This window comes from Aythya marila, assembly GCF_965140915.1.
Source record: "Aythya marila genome assembly, chromosome: Z".
Lineage (NCBI taxonomy): Eukaryota > Metazoa > Chordata > Aves > Anseriformes > Anatidae > Aythya > Aythya marila.
The window spans coordinates 80,105,788-80,129,621 of NC_139080.1; the positions used below are offsets into that span (position 1 = coordinate 80,105,788).

The 23,834-nt window shown below is 40.7% G+C and overlaps 1 protein-coding gene across 3 annotated transcripts in view; it reads left to right on the forward strand.

The window, feature by feature from the left end:
* Positions 1 to 23,834, forward strand: part of ATG10 (autophagy related 10) — an 82,342-nt gene that overhangs the window by 53,989 nt on the left and 4,519 nt on the right. For all 3 annotated transcript variants that reach the window (XM_082783541.1, XM_082783543.1, XM_082783542.1), the window contains exon 5: positions 5,946 to 6,043. In XM_082783541.1, coding sequence (XP_082639667.1) covers positions 5,946 to 6,043 — 98 coding nt within the window. The remainder of the gene's footprint in view (positions 1 to 5,945; positions 6,044 to 23,834) is intronic.

Below are 23,834 nucleotides of genomic sequence, written 5' to 3' on the forward strand. Positions count from 1 at the left end.
TTGCATTGACAGTGAGGTAGCAGCAACAAAATCACAGGTGGACACAGGTATCATTCAGGAAACACCCTGTATGTCAAGAAAAAAAAAAGCTTGTTTCACACTTTGCTGCTTCTTTTTCCTGCAAAGCTAGAGAAAGATTCGCGAATACTGACTAAGCACCAAAAAGAAAGAGCAGGAGTCAACACAGCCTGCACCCCAGCTCACCTAGAAAAGAGTGAAGAAAGGGGATTTTCAAGTTGACCTGCTCAAAATATGTTTAGCTTTCTGACAATACAGATACATCCCTGCCAATAAAAACCATGCTAATCAGTGGTTAGAGAGAGACAGCTTGGAAGATAATGTAGCTTCCTCCAACCCTGAAGGCATGACTTTCTGTGTTCATAACAGTACTGGGCCTGATGGATGCACTTTCCAGAAACCAGACTTACTCTCTGAAGTCAAAAGCTCTCTCTCCTTTCTCAGAAAAATGTCTCTTCTTAAGACCTCGTTCTTTGAGAAAGGGCTGGATCATGGTTTTGGACATATAAAAAATTTTGTTAAAAGAAAATCTGCTTTTTAATTATTTCTTATTTCTGGTGATAAAAACAAGTTAACCCCAACTGGACGGACCTTCACCAAGCCTTTTGAAGCAAGTGTTTGTTATTATCAAGGCAGTTTAAATAATAAAAATCAGAGTTTCTGATAGGAATGCTGTAGTTATTCTGGGCTGACTGTTACGGCAGGCGAACTAATTGATTCAAGCCCATAGTGAGTGGCAGAAGTAGAACCAATATTAGGAATTCTTGACTCTTATCCATCAGCTTCTTTCTCAAAAAGTATCTCATCTGGTTGTCTCCCAGGCTCTTTTGTCCCTTCTTGTTGCATTTTGTCCTAGCACTGATGAGTGGATAATGTGTTGTGTGCCAGCCTTGTGGTCTGTCAAGGGAAGGGTAAATCTGGCATGACCCACAGGCAGCTACCGACTGCAGTGTGGTAGAAATTTCCTTTTGCTCTCTGTGGCAATTGGTGTGATTATTTAATGAGGTGAAATATACAAAGCAGGCGTATAACCACAAATTTTTGATTCTGTCAACACACCTGCTCCCAGCTATACCTGGGACAGGGCTTAGGATGAGCACCTCAGGGCTTAGGCAGGCACCTCAGCATCTGCGTCACCCTGTGGGGATGGTGGACAAATGCACTGCAGGGTGAAACTGATGCCTGCGCCTTCCTCTCCTGCTACTTCTCTTTGCTCACTGCTGCCGTCGCCTTGTTTTTCTGGCTGTACGTGGGGAGCTCGGCTCCGTGACAAGAAGCGGCGCCACAAGAGGCAGAGCGGCCGCCTGGCTCAGCGGGTGCCGCCGTGGCCCCTTGTTGCCAGCAGCAACAATTACAGGCCGCTCTGTCAGCCCCTAGACACGTGAACACTGGCAGCCCTGGAAAACAGCGGGCTGAAAGTGCCCAAAGAATACAGAAGTGTGTTTTGTGCCAAGATGGGAGACTGGGATTAACATGGCTTCAGTTATATCGACCTAAATGATTCAGTATGTGCTTGCAGCCCAGAAAGCCAGCCGTACCCTGGGCTGCACCAACAGCAGCGTGGGCAGCAGGGCAAGGGAGGGGATTGTCCCCCTCTGCTCTGCTCTCGTGGGACCCCACCTGGAGCCTGCGCTTAGCTCTGGGGCCCCAGCACAAGGAGGACAGGGATGAGCAAGTCCAGAGGAGGGCCACAAGGATGATCAAGGGGCTGGAGCATGTCTCCTGAGAAGACAGGCTGAGGGAGTTGGGTTTGTTCGGCCTGGAGAAGAGAAGGCCCCAGGGAGACCTCACAGCAGCATGCCAGTGCCTAAAGGGGGCTGCAGGAAAGCTGTGGGGGGACTCTGTGTCAGGGGGTGTAGGGATAGGGCAAGGGAGAATGGCTTTAAGATGGCAGAGCATAGATTTAGATTAGATATGAGGAAGAAATTCTTCACTCTGAAGGTGGTGAGGCTCTGGACCAGGCTGCCCAGAGAAGCTGTGGATGCCCCATCCCTGGCAGTGTTCCAGTTAATCTTTAAGTTCCTTTCCAACCCAAACCATTCTGTGATTATATGATAAACAAGTAAACAAATTCACACACAATGAGGACTTTTAAAACATGTAACACACCTCCAGTCAGATTACCTGAGATGAGTTTTATCATCCATACTTATCTTTTGATACAGAAACAGGAGGAAGAAGAAAGCAGACTACAAAAACTTAAAACTTCTTCACTTCCAGCTGCTATCTAACATACTAGGACTTCTATCAGTCATTTGAGATCTTAGTGTAGCTTTTATTTAGTTTTGTTTTGTTTATTTTGTCTCATTCAGAGGGAAAACGACAGACTTTGAGGTCTTCATCCTGCAAAAGGCAATGGGAAAACTACCCATTAATCACCTGTCTTTTTGCAAGGGTCTTACAGTTTCCAGCTGTGAAGCTAAACCTCATGTCCATTTTAAGTATTGATAAGTTATTCTTTCCTGCTGTATTTGTATTCCCATCTTCTAGGAAACTGAGCTAGTCAATTAGATGAGAATTTATAGGAATACAATACTTGGGAGTATGTATGAAGTCTTACTAAAAACAAAACAACAGCAAAAAAAGAAAAGACTTTATACTCATTTAAATCTCAGTGAAATATATTATAATTGTGCAGAAAATTCAGAATGTAGGGAGACTTAAATCCAAGGATATTTCAATATGTAAGTGCCTGGTCAGAATGCCCAGATCAATTTTTGTTCTTATGTGAAACGCTGCAATTAGTTTATAATAACTATTGAAGTGTATAACTGACTGTGATCTCACTCTGGTGTGATGTAAAACTTCTGGTTTTAGTTTATATGTATTTTTATCTGAAACAAAAATAATTCTATACCTAAATATGATGGACAGTATGCTGCTTTTCATACACGAAGTAATAAGACCCATGAGGCAAAACTCAGGTAATTTTTAACTATGTGATTCATCCTTGATCCCATGTTTGATAATTTCTGTAAATGAGATGGTTAGTCAGAGTAATCCATTCTATCTCAATTAATCACAGAATCACAGAATCACAGAATTTCTAGGTTGGAAGAGACCTCAAGGTCATCGAGTCCAACCTCCAACCTAACGCTAACAGCCCTCCACTAAACCATATCCCTAAGCTCTACATCTAAACGTCTTTTGAAGACTTCCAAGGATGGTGACTCCACCACTTCCCTGGGCAGCCTGTTCCAATGCCTCACAACCCTTTCAGTGAAGAAGTTCTTCCTAACATCTAGCCTAAAACTCCCCTGGCTCAACTTAAACCCATTCCCCCTCGTCCTGTCACCAGGCACGTGGGAGAACAGGCCAACCCCCACCTCGCTACAGCCTCCCTTGAGGTACCTAAAAAGAGCGATAAGGTCGCCCCTGAGCCTCCTCTTCTCCAGGCTGAACAAGCCCAGCTCCCTCAGCCGCTCCTCGTAGGACTTGTTCTCCAGGCCCCTCACCAGCTTCGTCGCCCTTCTCTGCACCCGCTCAAGCACCTCGATGTCCTTCTTGTAGCGAGGGGCCCAAAACTGAACACAGTACTCGAGGTGCGGCCTCACCAGAGCTGAGTACAGGGGGACGATCACCTCCCTAGCCCTGCTGGTCACGCTGTTCCTAATACAAGCCAGGATGCCGTTGGCCTTCTTGGCCACCTGAGCACACTGCTGGCTCATATTCAGCCGACTGTCCACCATCACTCCCAGGTCCTTCTCTGCCTGGCAGCTTTCCAACCATTCCTCTCCCAGCCTGTAGCTCTGCTTGGGGTTATTGCGCCCCAGGTGCAGGACCCGGCACTTGGCCTTGTTAAACTTCATGCAGTTGACCTCAGCCCATCGGTCCAGCCTATCCAGATCCTCCTGCAGAGCTTTCCTACCCTCAAGCAGATCGACACACGCACCTAACTTGGTGTCATCTGCGAACTTACTGAGGGTGCACTCGATGCCCTCGTCCAGATCATCGATGAAGATATTAAAGAGGACCGGCCCCAGCACCGAGCCCTGGGGGACGCCACTAGTGACTGGCCTCCAACTGGACTTGGCTCCATTCACCACGACTCTTTGGGCCCGGCTATCCAGCCAGTTTCTAACCCAACGAAGCGTGCGCCAGTCCAAGCCAAGAGCAGCCAGTTTCTTGAGGAGAATGCTGTGGGAGACGGTGTCAAAAGCCTTGCTGAAGTCAAGGTAGACCACATCCACAGCCTTTCCCTCATCCACCCAGCGCGTCACTCTGTCATAGAAGGAGATCAGGTTCGTCAGGCATGACCTGCCTTTCATAAAGCCATGCTGACTGGGCCTGATCGCCTGCTTCCCCTTCAAGTGCTGCATGATGACTCTCAGGAGGATCTGCTCCATGAGCTTTCCTGGCACTGAGGTCAAACTGACAGGCCTGTAGTTTCCTGGGTCAGCCCTCCGGCCCTTCTTGTAGATGGGCGTCACGTTTGCTAGCCGCCAGTCGATTGGGACCTCCCCCGATAGCCAGGACTGTTGATAAATGATGGACAGCGGCTTGGCCAGCTCCTCTGCCAGTTCCCTCAGTACCCTTGGGTGGATCCCATCTGGCCCCATCGACTTGTGCACATCTAAGTGCCGTAGTTAGCTCAAGTTAGCTCAAGTTAGCTCAAGTTAGCTCAAGTGTTGCTATAAAAATTCACAGAGATGTACAGGGCAAAATCTAGAGTGGTAAATCAAATTTTTCATTTGAATGTATGTTGTTTTAGATTTTCCATTTACACTCACTCTGAATTGCCTTTGCAGGTTGTATAGAAAACATAAAATTGCAAGTATCTATGGTATTTTGTATTATTTGTACACAGATGATTTGAGCATAAATATTTCCTCCTAAACTTCACTTACTCTCTAGTAACAAATTTCTCAGCAAGTGTTAGCCAGAACAACTTTGATATCTGCCATCACAGGACAGGGGAGATGCAGGTCTAGCAAGTCTCATGTTCCTGAGGATGGCATAGCGTATCTACTTAATATTCTGTTGCCTTCGCAGATACTTCATTTGCTGCACATCTTAATGCTTCTGTTATATGGTGCTTAAGTAAGTGCAGAACTTGGTGCAGTTTTTTCAATGCATGCAGAAGATAAGATAAAACAGAGACTGTAGGCAGCTGTTTTTAACTTACATCTAAACATGGCATTCAAATGTTAATTGGATGAATAAATCTTGTTCATTTTACAGACATGAAAATGTCAGTAGAATAAAACTAGTTATCACAGGATAATGGTCTCTGACACCTAATAGATGTTACGATGAAGCAACTTATTGAAAGTATATCAAAATATCCTATTGCTATTTGTCAAAAACAAATATTCTGAAAAAATTGACATGATTATTTTCAAAGTGGTAATACCTTGGCATAATTCTAACATCACCACTGAAATGTGCTGTGACAATGTGGCTCAAGAAAAAAATGTCTTAATGTCTCAAATGTCTCAAAATATGTCTCAAGGAAAAAGAAAAAAAAAAAGTCCTCTAAGTTAGCAAAGGGCAGTGAACTTTTGACTGCATAATTTTGTTCCTTGCATTTTTTTCCATTCTCTCACTATGAATTACATGTATTTACATGAAATAACTGTTAATGATGCTATTCTGTGTTTTTTAATCTCTCTTACTCAAGCATTATTTTACAAAGTTAGTTTAACTTTAGGACTTGCAACCAGAAAAGTGAGTTGTTCCTCTCAGGGGATGGAGAAGTATAGGATAGTTTCGAGAATTTGGGCTAGCTTTATACACACATCCAGTTAGGATTTGAGCATTACTGTTCTGGAGTTTTGAGGCCAGAAGCAGCTCAGTCACATTCTGCTGTTTTTTCCATCTGTCTGCAGATAATCAGTATTTTCAGATTTTCTTTTGCTGTACTCTATTAATACAGCCTGCTTAAGAGCTCTGACTGTGGGTGCTTTTTCCCCTCCCCTCTACCACAGATGGAAGACCTCTAACTCTGGATGAAATATGGAAAAGTGTTCATGCGTGCTACCAGGCTCGTCTGCTGGAGGGGCCCTGGGACACTATTACACAGCAGGTGAGAAGCCACTCGTCCATTACAAAATTGATGGTTGCAATATATGCCCAAATCCTCAATGGCCTTATTTCTCTCCTGGACACAAATAAAAGATATAGAAGTCTTACTGACGTATGTTGAGCCAGTTATGAACAACAGTTTCAGACCTGGATTTTGAAGAATACATAGATGTTCACCACATAAGACTTAGTGTGACCATATCTCTCATTTAAAATCCTTCTCAAAAGCCAGTCCTGAAAACTGATAATTTCTAAGTAATTTTGGTTTTTGGCAACTATAAAAATAGACTTACTTGCTTACTTAAGTAAAATATAGCGGTGTAATAGTTCACAGATTGTCTGTTAATCAAATTACCAAAAAGACTGTGTAATTTTCAATTTTAAATAGACCTGCAATCCCAAGAATTGAAGGAGAGAAAATTAGTCTCTCAATCAAATAATATGTTGTTACTGACTAATGTACTTAAGAATCAGTGGTTAATGAACACCATGTTTTACAAGAGGAAGCAGATTAGTAAACTCTGTTATCAGTGCCTTGTTTTAGAGGTATTCAAATCACTTTTATTTGAAGTGGTCTTAAAGTCACTAGATTATTTCAGCAATTTATGTCCTATTCGTAGAATTGTGATGGTGGCTGTCTTGAAAACAGTCCTGTTTGTGCCCAGGAAGATGTGACTCAGAGCTGAGCTGTGCACTCTGGGTTCTCCTCTCAGCTCCAGGCCTCCAGTGCAAGTTTGGACAAAGAGTGGGAATTCTCCAGGTGTGAGGTTTTTTATCATCAGAGGAAGATACCAATGTCTCTTTTCTTTCCCCACTTCCATCACTGGCTTCTTGATCTTAGCTGCTTCCAGGTACACAGGTCTCTTACAGGAGCAGCTGGTGCAACAGGAATATAACCTCAACTGAGGTCTACAGGTGTTTCCATAATTCAACTAATACAACTTAATTACAGGATGTCTATTTGTAAATGGCACTCAATCATGGGAACACAAGCAACGTTGATGTTTTTGCAGCCACAGACTATTATTTGTATTATAATAGCTCCCTGAGAACTTAACAGGCATTGGTTTTCAGATGTTTGTTGTGCATTTCTGAATTCTAATTGTGAGTTTGCAGATTCTGTCATAATAGATGCTTTTAAATAAAGTATTAATTATCTGGGTTGTCTACTACAGAATGAAGATGAGAAAATTGGATTTAATAAAATAATAGATTAGCTGATAACTCCCTTTTCTGCACAAGAAAGTTTTGTAGTTCAGATTGTAAAGTTTTGTGATTCATAGCTCAAGTTTAAGATTCAGAGCTAAATCATGACCGTTTCTGCATAGAAAGGCAGAAGATTCAATTAACTTTGCTTTCAATCCATTTGAAAATCCATTGCTGGTAGATAGAGACCAGTAACTCTTAATTACAGTCAGATGCTAGGAATCCTTTGGGGCTGACATCTCAGGTATTTCCCAGATGAGCTGTTCTGGCTTGTGGATAGCTTACAGTCCCACCTGCAAAAATGTATAGGAGAGTCTGCTATCTGCACTCCAGAGGTGGTACTCCTTCTCTACACTTCTACACATTATACTGTGGCCTGAAGCCACATTCACGCTCTTCTGTAGAAAGCACTGTCTCTTTCTATTTGTCTGCAAAGCACTGCAAAAACCCACAGCACAGTGTAGGTAATAAATCATAATGCAGTACTACTGAGAATAAAGCGAAAAGAATATGTTTGAAATGTGTAAAATCAGAGTGATGGAAGCCAAAAGGAAAAGCAGGTCACTCCCACCTGGAGATTACTTTTGCCTCTTAAGACGCAGTAAAGTAAAACTGGCCTGCATCTGTTAAGTAGGGAAGTAAGTGTGTGAGATACATGCTCGCAGGGGCTTGCAGGAACAGGTTTTATGTTGGTAAAATGTGTGGTGTGCTGAGCCTCTTGTCTCTGTGGCACCTTTCCAGAAGTGGTTCAGCCCATGACTCCAGTGACAGAAACTAAGATAAAAAGAAAAACAATTTGGAGAAATTAGCAGAGTTATAGCAGCAAAACACTACTGGACATAACATCGAGGTGATATTCCATTGAATAAGTCATTGCAGACTAAGTTAAACTGCTTTTTCCCAAAATAATGCACATTGTGCCTCAGGCTGATAGCATAATATTGGAACTGCTGGCAGGTAGAAGGTAAGATCCTCCAGCAGTTCCATGAATGATTTGGAATTAATTTAGCTTTTTTTTTTTTTTTTTTTTTTTTCCCCCTATGCCTTTTGTATGTACCTCATTTCCCTGAATACCATGTACCTGTGGCTTACGGCTGTTGAATTCTGCTGACTTGAGGGAGGTTAGCCTGCTTCACATCAGTATTGAACCGGGTCCAAAGGCCCCAGCTGCATTCCTGGATTGAAAATGTACTTTCCCACATGGCTGTGGGAGAGAGCCTCTGGGAAAGCCGCTTTAAGAGGTCTACAGTTTTAATTTTAGATGAAAGCACAAAGGCACCGGGCAGTGAGGATGCACTGGCCATCCAGCCAGGTGATAAGAAGACAAAGGGAGTGCATGGTTTTGTGCGTACATTTCTGTCTGAGTCTGAGGGGAGGCAAAGCACCAGCACAATTAACAGTGCCAACAGTATTGTATTTTAAGTGCCAACAACTGCTGGTATAACAAACACTTCCCCTTGTAAATTGAGAGATACATATGCCAGATCAAATAGAAAACAGCAGTAAAGATCAGAGCATTCTCAAAGGAATTACAAAAGATAATAAAAACCTACAGTAAGCAATAGCCTGCAAGGCTCAGATCAAAATGGGAGTTAGGTCTGCAAGAAGAAGTGTTTTTTTGCCCTCAAGTGGGCCAGGGGTCTGAACTGAAATACCAAGTGTTTTTTCTTTTTTTTTTTTTCTCCTGCATTTCTGCTGACCAATTTTGCTATGTGGGTTAGGCTTTGCCTGCAGGGACATAGATCATGTAATGCAAGTCACTGGGCAAACTCACCAAAACAGGCTTGAACTCTCAGTACACGTGGACAATAGAGAGAGAAGGTTCAGGATTTTGCTCCAAAACAGAGCAAAACTTCTACAAGCAATTCACCACTGGGGAAAAAAAAAAAAAAAAAAAAGAGCAGACAACTGTCAAAGGGTAATGTTACTTACCTTTTAACAAAGGCTGATTTTGGACTTCAATTCAAGAGTTGACAGATTAGGAAAAAAATTCTTACTGCCATTTTTTAATCACAGACCCAGGATGTTCAACCAAACATTTGGGACTTACATTCTAAGTGTTTTATGAAATGTGTATAGCATGCCAGTGTACAGTTGTAATACAACTATGTTTTGTCGTATACTCTGTATGGCAAAATATAGCAGAGATCAGGAACTGAAACATAGCATGAGCTCCAAAGAGTTTAGCTATTTGGCAATTATATCACCAATATAATTGAAAACAAATTTAAATAAAACTTTGAACTTTTCTGTTACTTTTGATTATTATTTGAAAGGCATATTCATTTTCAGAGAAAGTGTCTTCAGATATTTTTACTGACTAGCTTATTTTTACTGCAGTAAGCAGAAGCCAACTAGTTACCTTCCCATAAATAAATTAGTATGATAAGGTTGCATAGTATTTTATAATGATAATTGATAAATGGTGATGATTTAATTGCACTTCCTCTAGTAATAATCTTAAAATGCTCAAATGAAGTTCCTGTGATTGGCTTTCTTGTGAGTTAAATCTCCCTGGAGTCTTCAGTCATCCCTTTTCTACATCCGGAGATAACTTGCTTTAGCTGTTTTAAATAATACAAATCAATTATAACACACAGCTGTTTAACAAAACTTCTAAATGTTGCTACAGGTCTCTGTGGGTATTTCCTGATGGCTTATAATGACATCAATTTAGCACACCTGGTAAGATCTGTGTTAGCTGGAAGTAGCTTAATTCTGCAATGACAGGAAAATTAAGGAGTATTTATGGATTACTGTTGCATTTCAGAACTGTTGCCAACTGTGATTTTAGCTTCTTTTTGAAGAGTCAGAAAGGGAGTTGCAGACATGGCATGTCTGTGTCCTGAATATCTTCCTTGTAATTTCATAGATGCTTTTGAGGATATCCTGCATTAGCTATTACTCTCTACGTATTCTGAAAGAATGTTGCTTTGCATTTTTGAATTAGTGGATTTTAGAAATGTACTCTTTCGAAGAAGCTCCTTTCTGAGTGCCTGTTGTAACTTTCCTGAAATACAAAGAGAGCTTTCCTCAGTTGCCCCTCAGCTGGTTTGTCCCATTCAGCATGACTTAGGATGTCCTAGGGGATCTTCTGGGCACCTCAGACTGACAGCCCTGTTTTTTTCCTGACTTTTTAAACGTACTTCCTAAGCTTGTTATGTATTGGCCTTAAGGACAAATTAGAAATATCGATGTTTCCAAAGGAAGACAGAAATGTCGTGAATCATAGAATCATTCATGTTGGAAAAGACCTCTAAGATCATCTAGTCTAACCTTTAACCCAATATGGACAAGTCCATCATTAAACCATGCTACTAAGTTCTACATCTACATGTTTCTTGTAGATCTCCAGGGACTCAGCCACTTCCCTGGGCAGCCTATTCCAATGCCACACAACCCTTTCAGTAAAGAAACTTATCCTAATATCCAGTCTAAACCTCCCCTGATGAACTTGAGGCTGTTTCCCCTTGTCTTATCACTTGGTGCCTGGGAGAAGTGCTCAGTCCCCATCTTGCTACGAGCTCCTTTCAGGTACCTGTAGAGAGCAATGAGGTCTCCCCTGAGCCTCCTCTTCTCCAGGCTGAACAAGCCCAGCTCCCTCAGCCGCTCCTCGTAGGACTTGTTCTCCAGGCCCCTCACCAGCTTCGTCGCCCTTCTCTGGACTCGCTCAAGCACCTCGATGTCCTTCTTGTAGCGAGGGGCCCGAAGCTGAACGCAGTACTTGAAGTGCGGCCCCACTAGAGCCAAGTACAGAGGGACAATCACTTCCTGAGTCCTGCAAATAGGATGAATGTAAAAATAGCACTGGAGAGATTTCAATTAATAACAGGAAAAAAACAACTCAGGAGCAATCTCCAAAACCTCCAAGCAAAAGTATCCAGCTAAAAAAAATTTACGGTAAATGGGAATAAAAGTCCGTACAAAGGAATGATGAAGTATATCATTGTGATAAGGGATGGCAGCAAGAGAGACACATTTCTCTCACATATGCTCTGATATTTAGCAGAGAAGTCCAGTACAGTTTTAGGTAGATACATAGTGGTATTGTATAAAAAAGCTCCAACATAATGGTCCTTCTTCGTGTAAATGAACAGCAGGTTCACTGCTTTAAAATCCAGGTATGATACACCAGAGGCATAGTAAATCAGCAGAAGTCCAAACATGTCATGGTGAAATGCTAAATGATGAGACAATTTGAAAAGAAAGACCACAAGAACAGGAGAAAGGATCCAAAACAAACAGTGGAGAACAGAGAATAGACCTGAAATGAAGGTGGAGAAATCTTTATCTTAAAGTGAGCATATTTTATGACGGGGTAGTGCATTATTTTACAACCAGGAATTTAAAACAAAGTTTCAGTTTTTCAGGTTATCTGTAAAGGCTATTATTTTAACTTTTGTCATTTTGGGAATCTTCTCCAGCATGAATGGGAGATGTGCAGCAGTTAAACATAACTCTGTGTTTATAGCTAGAACTTCTGTCCTGAAATTACATGGTATTTGGTCCTTCTTGTAGAAGTTGACAATACAGAGTATTAAGTACCTGTGACTAGCAGATTTTGTCCTCTAATTTTTAGATACTTGCTTTTCAAAATTATGGCCTGATGATGCATATAGTTACCTATTAAAAAGTGAACTAAGAAGACCCATTTATTTTCCAGGCACCTTCCAAAACTTATTACAAAATAGTAGAGTATTTATTGGTGTGGACAATGGGTGAAGGCACTAGCCATTTTCATCCTGTCTTTGCGCTGGGGGGTGTTTATAAAAATGTGCACAGAACAACTTCAGAAGGGAAGAGTGAAACATTCCCACCTCCAAAACGCAGCTCAGTGGTACAGTGGTGTGGCTAACTTCCTATGAAGTTAAGAGCTTTACTCTAAAACAAGAAGAAAAGAAAGCTGAATCTAGGTCTCGTGTCTCAGATTAGTTCTTTACTCGCTTGTAGAGTAAAGCGGGGTGTAACAGCCATCTCTTCTTTCTTTTTGGTATGTTTTGTACAATACCAGGTTTGGTAGGCATGCTGTGTGGATGGCTGTGGGATTCAGTTTGGGGTGTAGGCCAGAGGTTTATGTTCTCCAGATATAGTTGTTTATGCCCATGGCAAGTAGCAGAAAAATGTTTTCTTCTTCTGTGAGGGGGGACTTAGCACTCTGAGAAACAGGTCTTCCAAAGGCTAGGAGTAAGCAAAGTGAGAATTTCAGAGAATTTTGGATATAAATCCCTGAACATATGTGCCCAAGTTCATTTTTGCTTCTTCTCATTTGTGCCAGTCCATGTCTCAGTTACTTTTTTCTGTTTTTAAGCAAACTAACAAGATGATTTTAAAAGTTGAAGAATAAATCTGATCACAGTCAGGAAACAAGCATCATCAATTTTTTTTTATTTTTATTTTTTTATGAGTGTCATGTTGTCATAAACCCTGACCTTGCCCTGAGAAAACAAAGTCATAAACACAATCAAGTAAATCTGCTAAGTTTTAATCAATGCTCAGCGATGATGGAATGTAAAATCAAACATCCAAGGATAGAAATCGAATTGCATTATTACAGGAGGCTCAGCAGTTGAAAAACTGCCCAATAAAACAAGAATGAAGGCTTGGTGACTTGAAGGTTCTGTAGAAACAGTCTAAAAAACTAATCTGTGAGTCAGGACTCTGAAAGATCATGGAAGTTAACAGAGCACATGCTGCCTTGCTCATTCCCTGCCCCTTATCAGGTTTTACCGAAACCTCTTCAGACCCAGATGCTTCTGTTACCAAAATGTGAATTAGGGCTCTGCCTGCAGGGCACTCCTCCTAACCATGGGAGCGGACAAGGTTCACGTATGGTATGTTGGTTCTGTTTTTGCTGCCAATAGGTTGGTGTTTTGATTCTTCTAGTGCTTTGCTGTCACCCCAGAAAAAAAAAAAAAAGACATCAGACATTCTGATACTGACTCTCAATGCAGTAGTTTGTGAGGACAGTTGCAAGTCTTAAATCTCAGGGCTATATTAAATTCCTAAATGTGGTAGATCATTGTTGTCTATGTGGTAGTCTGTTAAAAGATCCTCCACGCTGTTTCAGGTCTTAGCTTACAGGCTCACCTTGTGTAACCCTTAAAATAGAAGGGTGTGGGCTGCTGACACCAATGCTAATTGAATGAGGCTGAAGATGATTGTGCTGTTTTCCTTCTGCACTGTGCATGCATCTTCATGTTCAGTCTATTCAGCCGTTTTATGAATCCTCATCTGCAATGAAGAAAGCTATTTGCATTTACTAACAACACTTCTACTACAAAAGGGAATATTTGCAACCCTGTCCCACAGATATTAAATTTCAGAACAGCAAGTGATAAGGAATTCTCCTATGTCTGATTTGTTACTATTGTTTATTTCTCAATTTCACCTAAATCAGATGTTTTTCTCCTGTCATGTGGTACTTAGCAGGTAGTTGTAATATCATCTCTGTTATATGTCCATTCTGTCACATAAAAAGTAGTCATCCAAATGAAAACTTCCCAAGAACAGCACAGAACTGCAGTATTTTTCCAGAGTCTGCGCTTTTTCAATATGTAGTTAAGAATCTGAAAGACATATTCTTTATAGAACTTCAATAATCCTGTCCATTACATCACTTAATTTATAGCAATGTTAACAGAAAAATCAATAAACATTATTTCTAAAATGTCAAGGATGTTAATGGTGTGATTTAAAAAAGGAAGAAGATTCAAAACTCTGAACAGAACACTTTGATATAGTGTTGTAGAGGCACATCTTGCTGAAACTGTGGTAGGGAGGATTTAAATCATTATGGCTCAGTCATCTTGAAAAATGTGTGTAGGTAGCTATTCTTAGACATACAAATCTTTCTTGCCATATTGTGGGATTTTGCTAAGTGGGGGAGGCTGTATACAGTATATCTTAACAGAAGGTTGCTAAGATCTCTCTTAAATCACTTTGACTCATATCAACAGTTGCTATGGATCCCCTGCTAATATTTTTGGAAAATTATTAGTACAACTTCCTGAGGAAAGGGAATCTTACCAGCATGGATTGGAAGGCTGTTTCAGAGGGAAAAATCTAAGAACGGAAAAGCTGGGTGAATATTTATTTCAATCTAAATTTTTCTGTGATAGATTGAACTTCTGTGGTTGAAAACACACAACAGTGGTGTACAAGCTAGCAATAAGGTTTATTTGAAAACTAAGCATTAATTAATAATGTATAGCTGCCCTACAGCTGAGTCATGCTTCTCCCAGTAAGACTTTATGGGCATAAACCTAGTCTGACTAATTTCAAAGGAGGAAAAGACCAAACAGTGGACCACTATTGAAGGATATAGAATAAATGAAAAGACTTAATGGGTAATGTTCATATGGAGATAAAAAGTGGTAGGAGGATCCTTGCTGATTTCTGGGGCACAATTCAGTACAGACTTTTAGTGTTATTGCTCCTTGAATTGATCAGTTATTCTGAAATGGAGATTTAATAATATTTCTACACTGATACATAATTAATTGAATGAATTACAGTGTAGTAGTATTGATTCCCTTGATTCTTCTCTGCTTCTGTAGAAAAAATGTGACAGTGCTACACATTGCATTTGCCTTTACAGCCAATTTCTCTAGCAAGAGAGATTCCACAGAGCCTCCCAAGAAGAAGATGAAATAGCATATTCCTTCCCTGGTCTGGCATTGCTCATTGTAGGCAGAGATGGGTTGCTCTTCTGTCTTCCCCTGCAGTGACCTCCAGCATGCCTGTATGGAACCAGAAAATCATTACTGATATGAGGCTGGTTACTGAATATTCCGCCTAATTGAATGTTCCTGTGAAGAAAAAATTAAAGTACACAGTAATATCGATTGCACAGTGTGAGGGAAATGGATATCATATATGTCACAAATTCAACTCCACATGAAAGACAACTGTCATGGTCACCAAACTGTTGTAAACTTGATAACAATTCCCCCCTTTTTTTTTTTTCTGCAGCAAGTGCTCTTGGTCAAGCCCTTCCGCAGATTTTATTTATTTATTTAAGAAAGGCTTTTAAAGTGCCATTTAAATGGAGGTTCAGTATCCAGGTTAACAGATCAGCAGTTCAAAAGCATTTAGACAAATTCATGAGACCACTTGTCCATGAATGGATTCAAAAAGGCCACGCATGAATGTGTCCTCCATCATCTGTAGTACAACAAGCACAAAGGGAGTAAACCACAGAAAAAAGCCGGGCTCCTGCTCTACTACAACAGCTTTTCCACCTGCCACTGTTGCAGACCAGACCCACTGCTGGATGGATTCTGTTCCCATCCAGTAGGGCACTTCTTACATTCTTCAGACAGTCTGAGGTTCAAAAAGGAAGGTGAACTCATCAAAGGAGATGGATTTTCTTCATATGGTCAGACCAGTATATGAAGCTGTGTATAGACTCTGAGGACTCACAAAACCACCTGACAGCTCTTAAAGTTGAAAGTCAGACAGAGGCCAGTGTTGCGTTCCGATTTTGTATACTGTATTTCTGGCTGCATAGCAGCCTAATTCAGGAGTAAGCAGAGAGACTGCTCAAAATGCCCTGGCAGAATGGGAGTTACGGCTCCTGCAGCAGTGATATGTTCAAACTTCTGTAAACTTTTGGGCTCTCTGAAGAGAGCTCAGTGTTTCACTCGTTTGTTGTCACAGACACTGAGGTGTTCCAAGTCTTTTTTGAACTCTGAATACCATTGTAACCAAAGCACTTAGCTGCAGCTCTGGGAAGGCCTCGTAGCAGACTGTTTCAGTTCCTTTTGGCATTTTCTGTTCTCCACCTTTCTTATGCCAGCATTCACTTTTTTTGGTGCTCGCTAATCCCAATTCAAACTTTTTACTCTGCCATATACTGTGTATGGAGATTCTTGGCCAACTTGTGACAGATCAGGCTTTTACACAGCACAATGCATGTAGCCTTATATCGAGTCTATCATCAGGAAAATTACCACGAATATTGATGGTCTTAAAGTGTCTGTGCAAGAATAAGAATTTGCTGTTTCAGTAGTTATTCAGAGTATTGGTCCAACAAATGGTATTTCAAGTAATATGCACTATGGGGTGCAAGTCTTCCCTTGGCCTGAACTCAGAATGAGGGCTGAGTCACATTTTTACGGACATTTGATTGCCTTCTTATATTTGATATAGTCAAATTAGCGTTCTACTGCTCTGCTGCAGAAGAAATTTGCTTTCCATTCATTACCCTGTGGTAATTGTCTGTCTTCTGACAACATTATAGCTATTAGTCATACTTTCTTCTTGATAAACTATATAGAGGAGGTAGGAATATATGCCATCTCATTTGCTAGTTACAGTATTTCAAACTCAAAAGTCCAATGAAAATCTCTCTTCCCAATATCTTCTTGTCCAGAAATTCCTGGGATTATAAAGTGAACCCTTCGGGGGCACATTTATCAAATGCCATTATGGATTTTTTTTTTTTTTTTTTTTTTTCCTGAACTCAACATTTTTTAATCAGAGTTGGAAATCTGTCCCAAAATCTTTCCATACTTATACAGCTTGTTAGATCTTTCAGTTTTGCACCTTAGATGAATCTCTTAACTTAAGAACAGATTTCAAATAGTAATTAATTAAGACTATAAGCTACATAACTAAAATGGTGACAACTGAATTAATCTTATTTTGGCAAGCATGGAAGAGGAATCATCTGTTTATTTTCTTGGAAAAATGGCTGAGATGCCATTTCTTGACAATATAATTATGGACCTGCCAATTTTTAACTATAGAATTTTCTTAAAGAATCCTAAATGCAAGTTACATGCTTTTGGGAAGTTTAGGCTTTAAAAACATAGCTTTGTCTGAGCGTCACCTAGTGCTTTATTCCACTTTTTCTTAAATTTAGTAATTCAAACCTGGTTTTATATATAAGCATCAGCAGTGTTGTCTATTCTTGTTTAATGTTATGCTTGTCCTGCGTGACTTAGGTATGCCTTTAAAAGATATTCTGTTAGATGTTAAATTATTAAAAAAAATAAATATATATGTAAATTGCAAAAGAGGATTATCACCCTCTTAAAACTGTAAATATTCTGGAATAAGGCAGATGAACCAATTTCAGGGATGAAATATGAAATAGGTCTTGGTTATCTAGTTATTTATGTTATTTTTTATTCTGTAGTATTAAGGTGATACAATTGTAAGCTCTGCACAAAAAGTGCATATGCATGTCAGATCTTAAGACATTCTTTTCTGTTGTTATCACTGTGTTAGTTACAGAAACCACTATATGGAAAATGTATTTATCTTCTGAATAAACCTGAAATAGGAAGGGCCCAAAGATGTAAAGTAAATGAAAGTGAAACTTCTGATTAAATACATTTCTGTCTGTTGCCCTTGAAAACACTTTATTTCTGGGTAAATGGCTTTGTCTAAATGACTTTCTAACCTGTACTGTGCATTATACAAGAAAAGCAAAGCTGTCCTCAAAGATTTTGGATTGAGGTACCATTCCTGTTTTGGATGCACATCCTATTTCTGGTAGCTTTAAAAATGGAAGAGCAAGATTGATGTTTTTGTGACATTTGACTACAGACACGTTCAGGTGTCACATTCAGCAGAAGCTGAAGATGTCAACGTAAGTCACAGTAAGTTAGCAATGTAGAGGTGATGTGTGCATGGAATGTGGTGGTTAGAGCTCTGTCCAAATTAAAAAACAATTTTATTGCAAACTGTAGACAAAAGGCTGCATTCAGGCTGTGATCAGCCAGCTTTCATGTCATTAGCAGGGTTTTAAGATGTCCTTTATGGAAAAAGGAGTGGCAGTTTGTGCTCTGAAGAATTTGTTTATTCAGAAACAGCATTTCCACCGTCTTGGCCATGATGGATTTGAAACAGCAGGTACAAAGTGGTAAATGTGGTTCATTTTACAGAAATTCTGGCTGCATCAAGTATTCTCGTATATTTGTGTTGTGGAATCTGCCAAAGCAACTCCATTTTCCTCAGAAAAACTCCAGCAGTTTGATTAATTGGTTTTTCAACTTGGACTTCATACTTGATGCAAGAAGAAAGCTTATTTGACTGTGTGGGGTTCACAGTTGTGAAAGTATTAATAAAAACATGTCGCTGAAGGTAGCATGTCTTTGGAAACACACAGGGAACACATACATTAAATCATAAGGGCAACTGTAACTGTCCCTCTCCAAAGAACTTGAGCAGGAATTAAAATCCATCTGTAGCCTTCTCCTCCAAAAAGTGGTTCAGTAATGACAGAAAATCGCTTTTTTCGTCTGATTTTCACTTTTTTTGTCTCATCAGGCTCCCTTCAGGTTTTCCCTAGCTCAGTACCATTGCAGATTTATTTTGATTATCTAAGAAAATGCAGGAGAGCAGAGATAGTTGCACTTTTAGAGTCATTCTCCAGTACCTGCTACAGACAGAAGTAGGCTGTTTTATCCTCAGCACGCTTAGCAATAGGAGTTCTTCTCTGTGTTTTACTGCAAAGTTGTCGGAACTTTCCTCAGTTACATCAGTGGGATGACTCGACTTCTGTTTGTAAATCGAAATCAAGGTGACTAAATATGTCACCTGCCCCAGGTAATAAACTATCCTGTGCCCACTAAGATGGTAGGAGCTTTTAAAATGCTTTTTGGATTTGCCAGCTTTTACAGCAAGCACATTCCTTTCACCAGCCATCTTGCCCCATCTGAAGATTTTTTTGATTATCACTTCTCTGTAACCAATACCAGTCCTATTCCTTAAACATTGTTTTTATGAAGTGGCTGCACTAGTAGAAATGTTCTGACCCACATCGGTAGAAAGGAGAAGTGCTACACAGTTAGTATTCTAGCAGCTTTATTACTATCATCTATGCCTTCCAACGGGATGATAGAAATTTCTGGTGTAATTGAAATTCCTTAATGCTGCTTCTGCAACACAGTGGTGCCATAATAATGGAGTTCCTGTTGCAGTAATTCCATTATTAGGGAAAAATCTGTAAGAAGGAAACAGAGAGAGATGTTTGGAACATGTTTCTTGTAACAGCTGTTGCTGTCCTGTTGCCTTTGCAAGTACCATTACTGGACCTTGTAATCACAACATGCATATGCTCATCAGACTTCACTGCTCAGGCTTAATGTCCCCCTAGCCCTTATTCATAAAAACATTACTTGATTTTTACACCCAAACTGGAGCGTGTGTGTAATCGAAGCATGAAGTCTTCCTTTGACCTCAGGTTCAACGTGCTTTGGGTTCCACGTGTGCAGTTATTGTTGTGGTTGTGGGACATAGAGTCAATCTGAAGAGAAAAATTATATTGCTGTCTTTCTGAATAAGAAGAGTTTGATTTTATTGACAAGTAAGTTACTACTGGTGTGTATAAAAAATAAGGAATGAAAAAGGAGGTTGTGAATTCAAGGCCATAAAATACTTGTAGCATCATAACCCTGTGTGAAGAATTTTTACATAAGAGTAGGCATTTATTTCAGTAAGTGGGGTTAAAAGCTGGTGAAAAGGGAAGGGTCTGCAGCTTCCTTATTCATTGCATCACTGTTTCCATTTCCTTGAATGGAAGAGATTATGGAGGTCATGATTTATTAATCCTACCTTCTTTTTCTGACCTGATGATTGGGATTGCAAACACTGCTGGGAAAATACCTGGAGATGGTAGGTGCTACATGGGGTGTTCGGTAGCAGTATCCTGCATGAAAGTTTTGACACCCCTCCGTGACGATATTTGTAAAACAACATCATGCAGACTGGATCGGGGCAGAGTTAGTTTTAGGTACAAATCCCTTGCACTATTGTAAATGGAGAGGCCATAAATGTTATGATGTATGGTCTAAGGCAGGTTAATGTAGCACTGGAGAAAATAGAAGCCATTACTACGGGACAAGCTCCAGTTATGACAGAGAAGATAAATGGTGCTGTTACAGGAGATGTACTGACAACAAAATACCTGCTGGCTGGCAAAGAGAATAGCGGAGCACAGCACAGCTACCTACAGGCAATTACCCAATACCTGAAGTAATGTTTATTTTTAATTCAAATCTGACTTGGGTAGTATTTCCTACGCGCACTGATAGGTAAAGTGACATAACCCAACCCGATGGAAGTTTTATATTCGATTATATGTGCCCTTAGCAGCCACCCAGTTTTTGCCACTGTTCAGACTCATCTCTGACATTTCACTGCATTACAGGCAGTGCTCAGGGCCGGAGATGAAGCTAGTCTTAACCCCTTACACCTCACGGCCTTGCGAGGACAGCCCAATTGCATCAGTAAATGGGGGCAGAACGGGTGAAGGACGGTTGATCGAGTACTGGCATCCCTGACAGGCTTTATGAAAACAGGCCTCTTTGTGCCACACAGAAGAAGCTGCTGCCAAACTGAAATGTTTCCTCATCCTCAGGGAGCCTGTGGCATTCCTTTGGTCGTTGTTCTTGCTGAGGGTTCAGGCACACTAACAAAAACCTCAGTGAACGAGGTTTAAGCTCAGCAGTTTGTCCTCGCATCAGAGGGAGCTCACCACACCTGCACAGATGGTTGTGGTTGCTCAGCTAACATACAGGAAGCTGTTACGCTCCTCAATCACGTTTAGGATCCCTAAACAGAACTAAATTCATTATCAAACTACCAGTGAAACATTTCACATCTCTTACGTGGTTTTGTGAGAGAAGCTGAGGCAACAGGGACAGAAACGGGTGCAGATCGTCCTTTGAAGTTGTTCTTGATGTCACCTAAAAAAGATGTCTTCCTACAGAAAGGAAATGGAGCAAGGTTTAGAGCTTTCATATTACTGGAGCTGGTTGCGGCCTGTAAAAACTTGATTTCCAGTGAAAGTTGGGTCAGGCTCAAGAGATATGCAGGTGTGTGACGGACTCCAGTGTCAGGTGCTGATCAGCACTGTGAGCCAGTGTGGGGATGGCAACAAGAAAATAAAGCAGCTGATTTCAAATTAACTATCCAAGCATTGCTGTCCGGAAGAGTTGAGAGCAACCTGTAAATGGGTTCTTTCTGTACAATGTCAGCGAGTAATTGCTGGGATTGAATTGGAAGTCACACACGTTTCTCTGTAAAAGGCATTGCTATATGACCGATTAAGAACGAGGAGACTCTTTTTTACTACCTAAAATGGTCTTTTTTTTTTTTTTTTTTCATGAAACCTCAATAGGACTTTATGTTTTTCTCAAAAGGGATGCACAGCTGAGGCTAGCTGAAGGCTAGTATTGCCATCCCAGCATTTTTCCAGGATACATTTCATTGCCTGTGGAGTATCTTTATTCCAACAAATGATTGTGGCAGGTACTAAGCAGGTTCCTGGAGCTGATGCAGCACTAGCTCCCTCGTTCTCATGAGGTACACTTTGGACAGTGTTTGAGAAGGACCTGGGAGTGATCACACTGCAAATTCGCAGCCCTCTCTCAGGGCATACCATGAGCGACAGAAGTGCACCTTTCTTGCTTCTCCTGATGGAGCACCTCAGCGTGGACCCCTGGGGTGGCAAGATAAGCCACTGCCTTCAGTTCTGGACTCATCTGCAGTGATGACCAGCAAGGGCACTAATTAATGCTGGTTTGACTGACAATTGCATGTAAGCTGTTGTACAATAGTGAGTTCTAGATACTGCAAGCCCGGTTTGAAATCTGAACTGGTGACCTGGCAATAAAAATTCTCTATAGCCCAGTATCAATTCTGAAGTCATTCAGAGCTTTGATAACTTGTTTTTTTCTTTTTTTTTTTTTGGCAGCTGTCCGGTACTTCCAACAGCTCTCCCCCCGTGCCTCAGCCATTTCCCTCCTTAGAAACTCCTGCTTGGCTCAGGAAATCTTTCAATCTCTCCTGCTTCTGTGTGCTTCCTGTCAGACATACAGAGCGTGACATATTCCTATCTTTCAGGTTTTGAATGTTTCTGAAAAGTGTAGCATTCTTGCAGTTCCATTCCTTTCATTTGAGGTGAAAAAGACAAGTGGTTTCAATCAGCTTATTGAAAAATTCCCATTTTATACAGAACTATTTTCTTGACACCATATTTGCTAAGAATCTGTGTAATACCTAAATTTCATGGATTAGAGGTATACAAATAAGTGACAGTCCTCAGCTTGCCTAAGTGGAAGCCAAAGCAGCTCTCTGTGAATGTGCAGCTGTAGTGCATGTGCCATGCCCACAGCCTCGCCAAGAAGCAGTGTAAGTTTCAATGAACCCCTGGGTCACTTCATTGCTGCCATTCAAAATTAGGTGGATTACAGCGAAATCTGCACTGCTCTGGCACTGGTGTTGCTTCAGAAGAGCAAGGAGGAGGGTTTGACTAACCCAAACCAAGTGTCCTCAGAGTATTTCTACCAACTCTGAAGCCGGGGGCTGGGTCCTGTCGCAGAAACCTCTCCCTTTACATCTGTTGGATCAGGAGGGGAATAAAGCGCCTTTCCACTGTTCAAGAAGAGTGGAAGAGATGCTGCAGGGAGTTTGAAGTTTAGTGGATTTCACCACTGTCACATGCTCTTAAGTTGGCACTAAAGATGGGATCAAGGGTATGACACTTCCAAAAAATTGGGGAGCAATACACTTTGCTTTTTCATACAGACATGTAATTGTTAGTGTTTGGGATTTTTTTCAGTCTCACTCCGTTGTGTTGTAAGGAGAGGAAGAACTAAAAGAAGAAAGATGAATAAGCTATTTAAAAAATCATCTCTGGCTGCCATTGGCTGTCATTCATTGGAGGTTTGCTATAGCAAGAACTGCAGGATAGGATGAAATACCAGGTCATGGGATGGTTGGGATTGACTTCAGGCTGAACATTCATCTTTGGAAATCATCCTTGTTCTTTTCTTGCAGTGCTAAGACATTCAAAGCCCAGCAGATCTTCTGCGTTCTCTTTGGGGCTGTGTATTATCTCTTTAGACTTTTTCTTCACGTAAGGGAATTGCTCAGCTTGCTGCTTGATGTACTTTGTTTTGTTTGGTTTGGCTTAATAGTTTTGTAAATACTGTTAACTATCTGTTTTTACTGTCTTTGAGGAATACCATTGGCACAACCTATGTATTTTCTAGAATTGCTTAGAGATCTGAGATGATTTAAGCTAGCAGATAATTTGAATGGATCTTTTATTCAAACTGTTAGCTTTTCTCAATGGAAAACAGCATCAGTTCACTGTTACCAACAGCAGATGGTAGCATTCATGGGTAAGTTATCTGTTTGCACTGCGATGTAAAAACACAGCTTTCTGAACATTATTTCTGTATGTTGTGAAGCATCTGGAAGTTTTTAAAAGTTCTCCTAGACACAAAAGGATTGATCCTTATGAGTGTGTTTTTAGCATGAGAACCAAGTGTCCTTCAACTGCAAGAGACACTGTGATTGATACAGGATATGTCCTCTTTGCTAAAGGTGACAGGCCAGGATTTGTCTTCATTTGTTAGCAGGGGGTTGGGAAAGGAGTTTTTACTGTATTGTAAGAAGATTTAGCGGTCCTCCTCTCTTCAGTGCAGGCAATTTGCTAAATCCTAAGACAAAATGCAGCCACAGAACCAGGAGGCTCCGGCTGCAGTTCTATCAGACTGGAATAAGAGATTATGTCTCGGAGACTAAGATTAGTATAGTTTCTTCTTGGCCAACCATAGTAGAGCCAC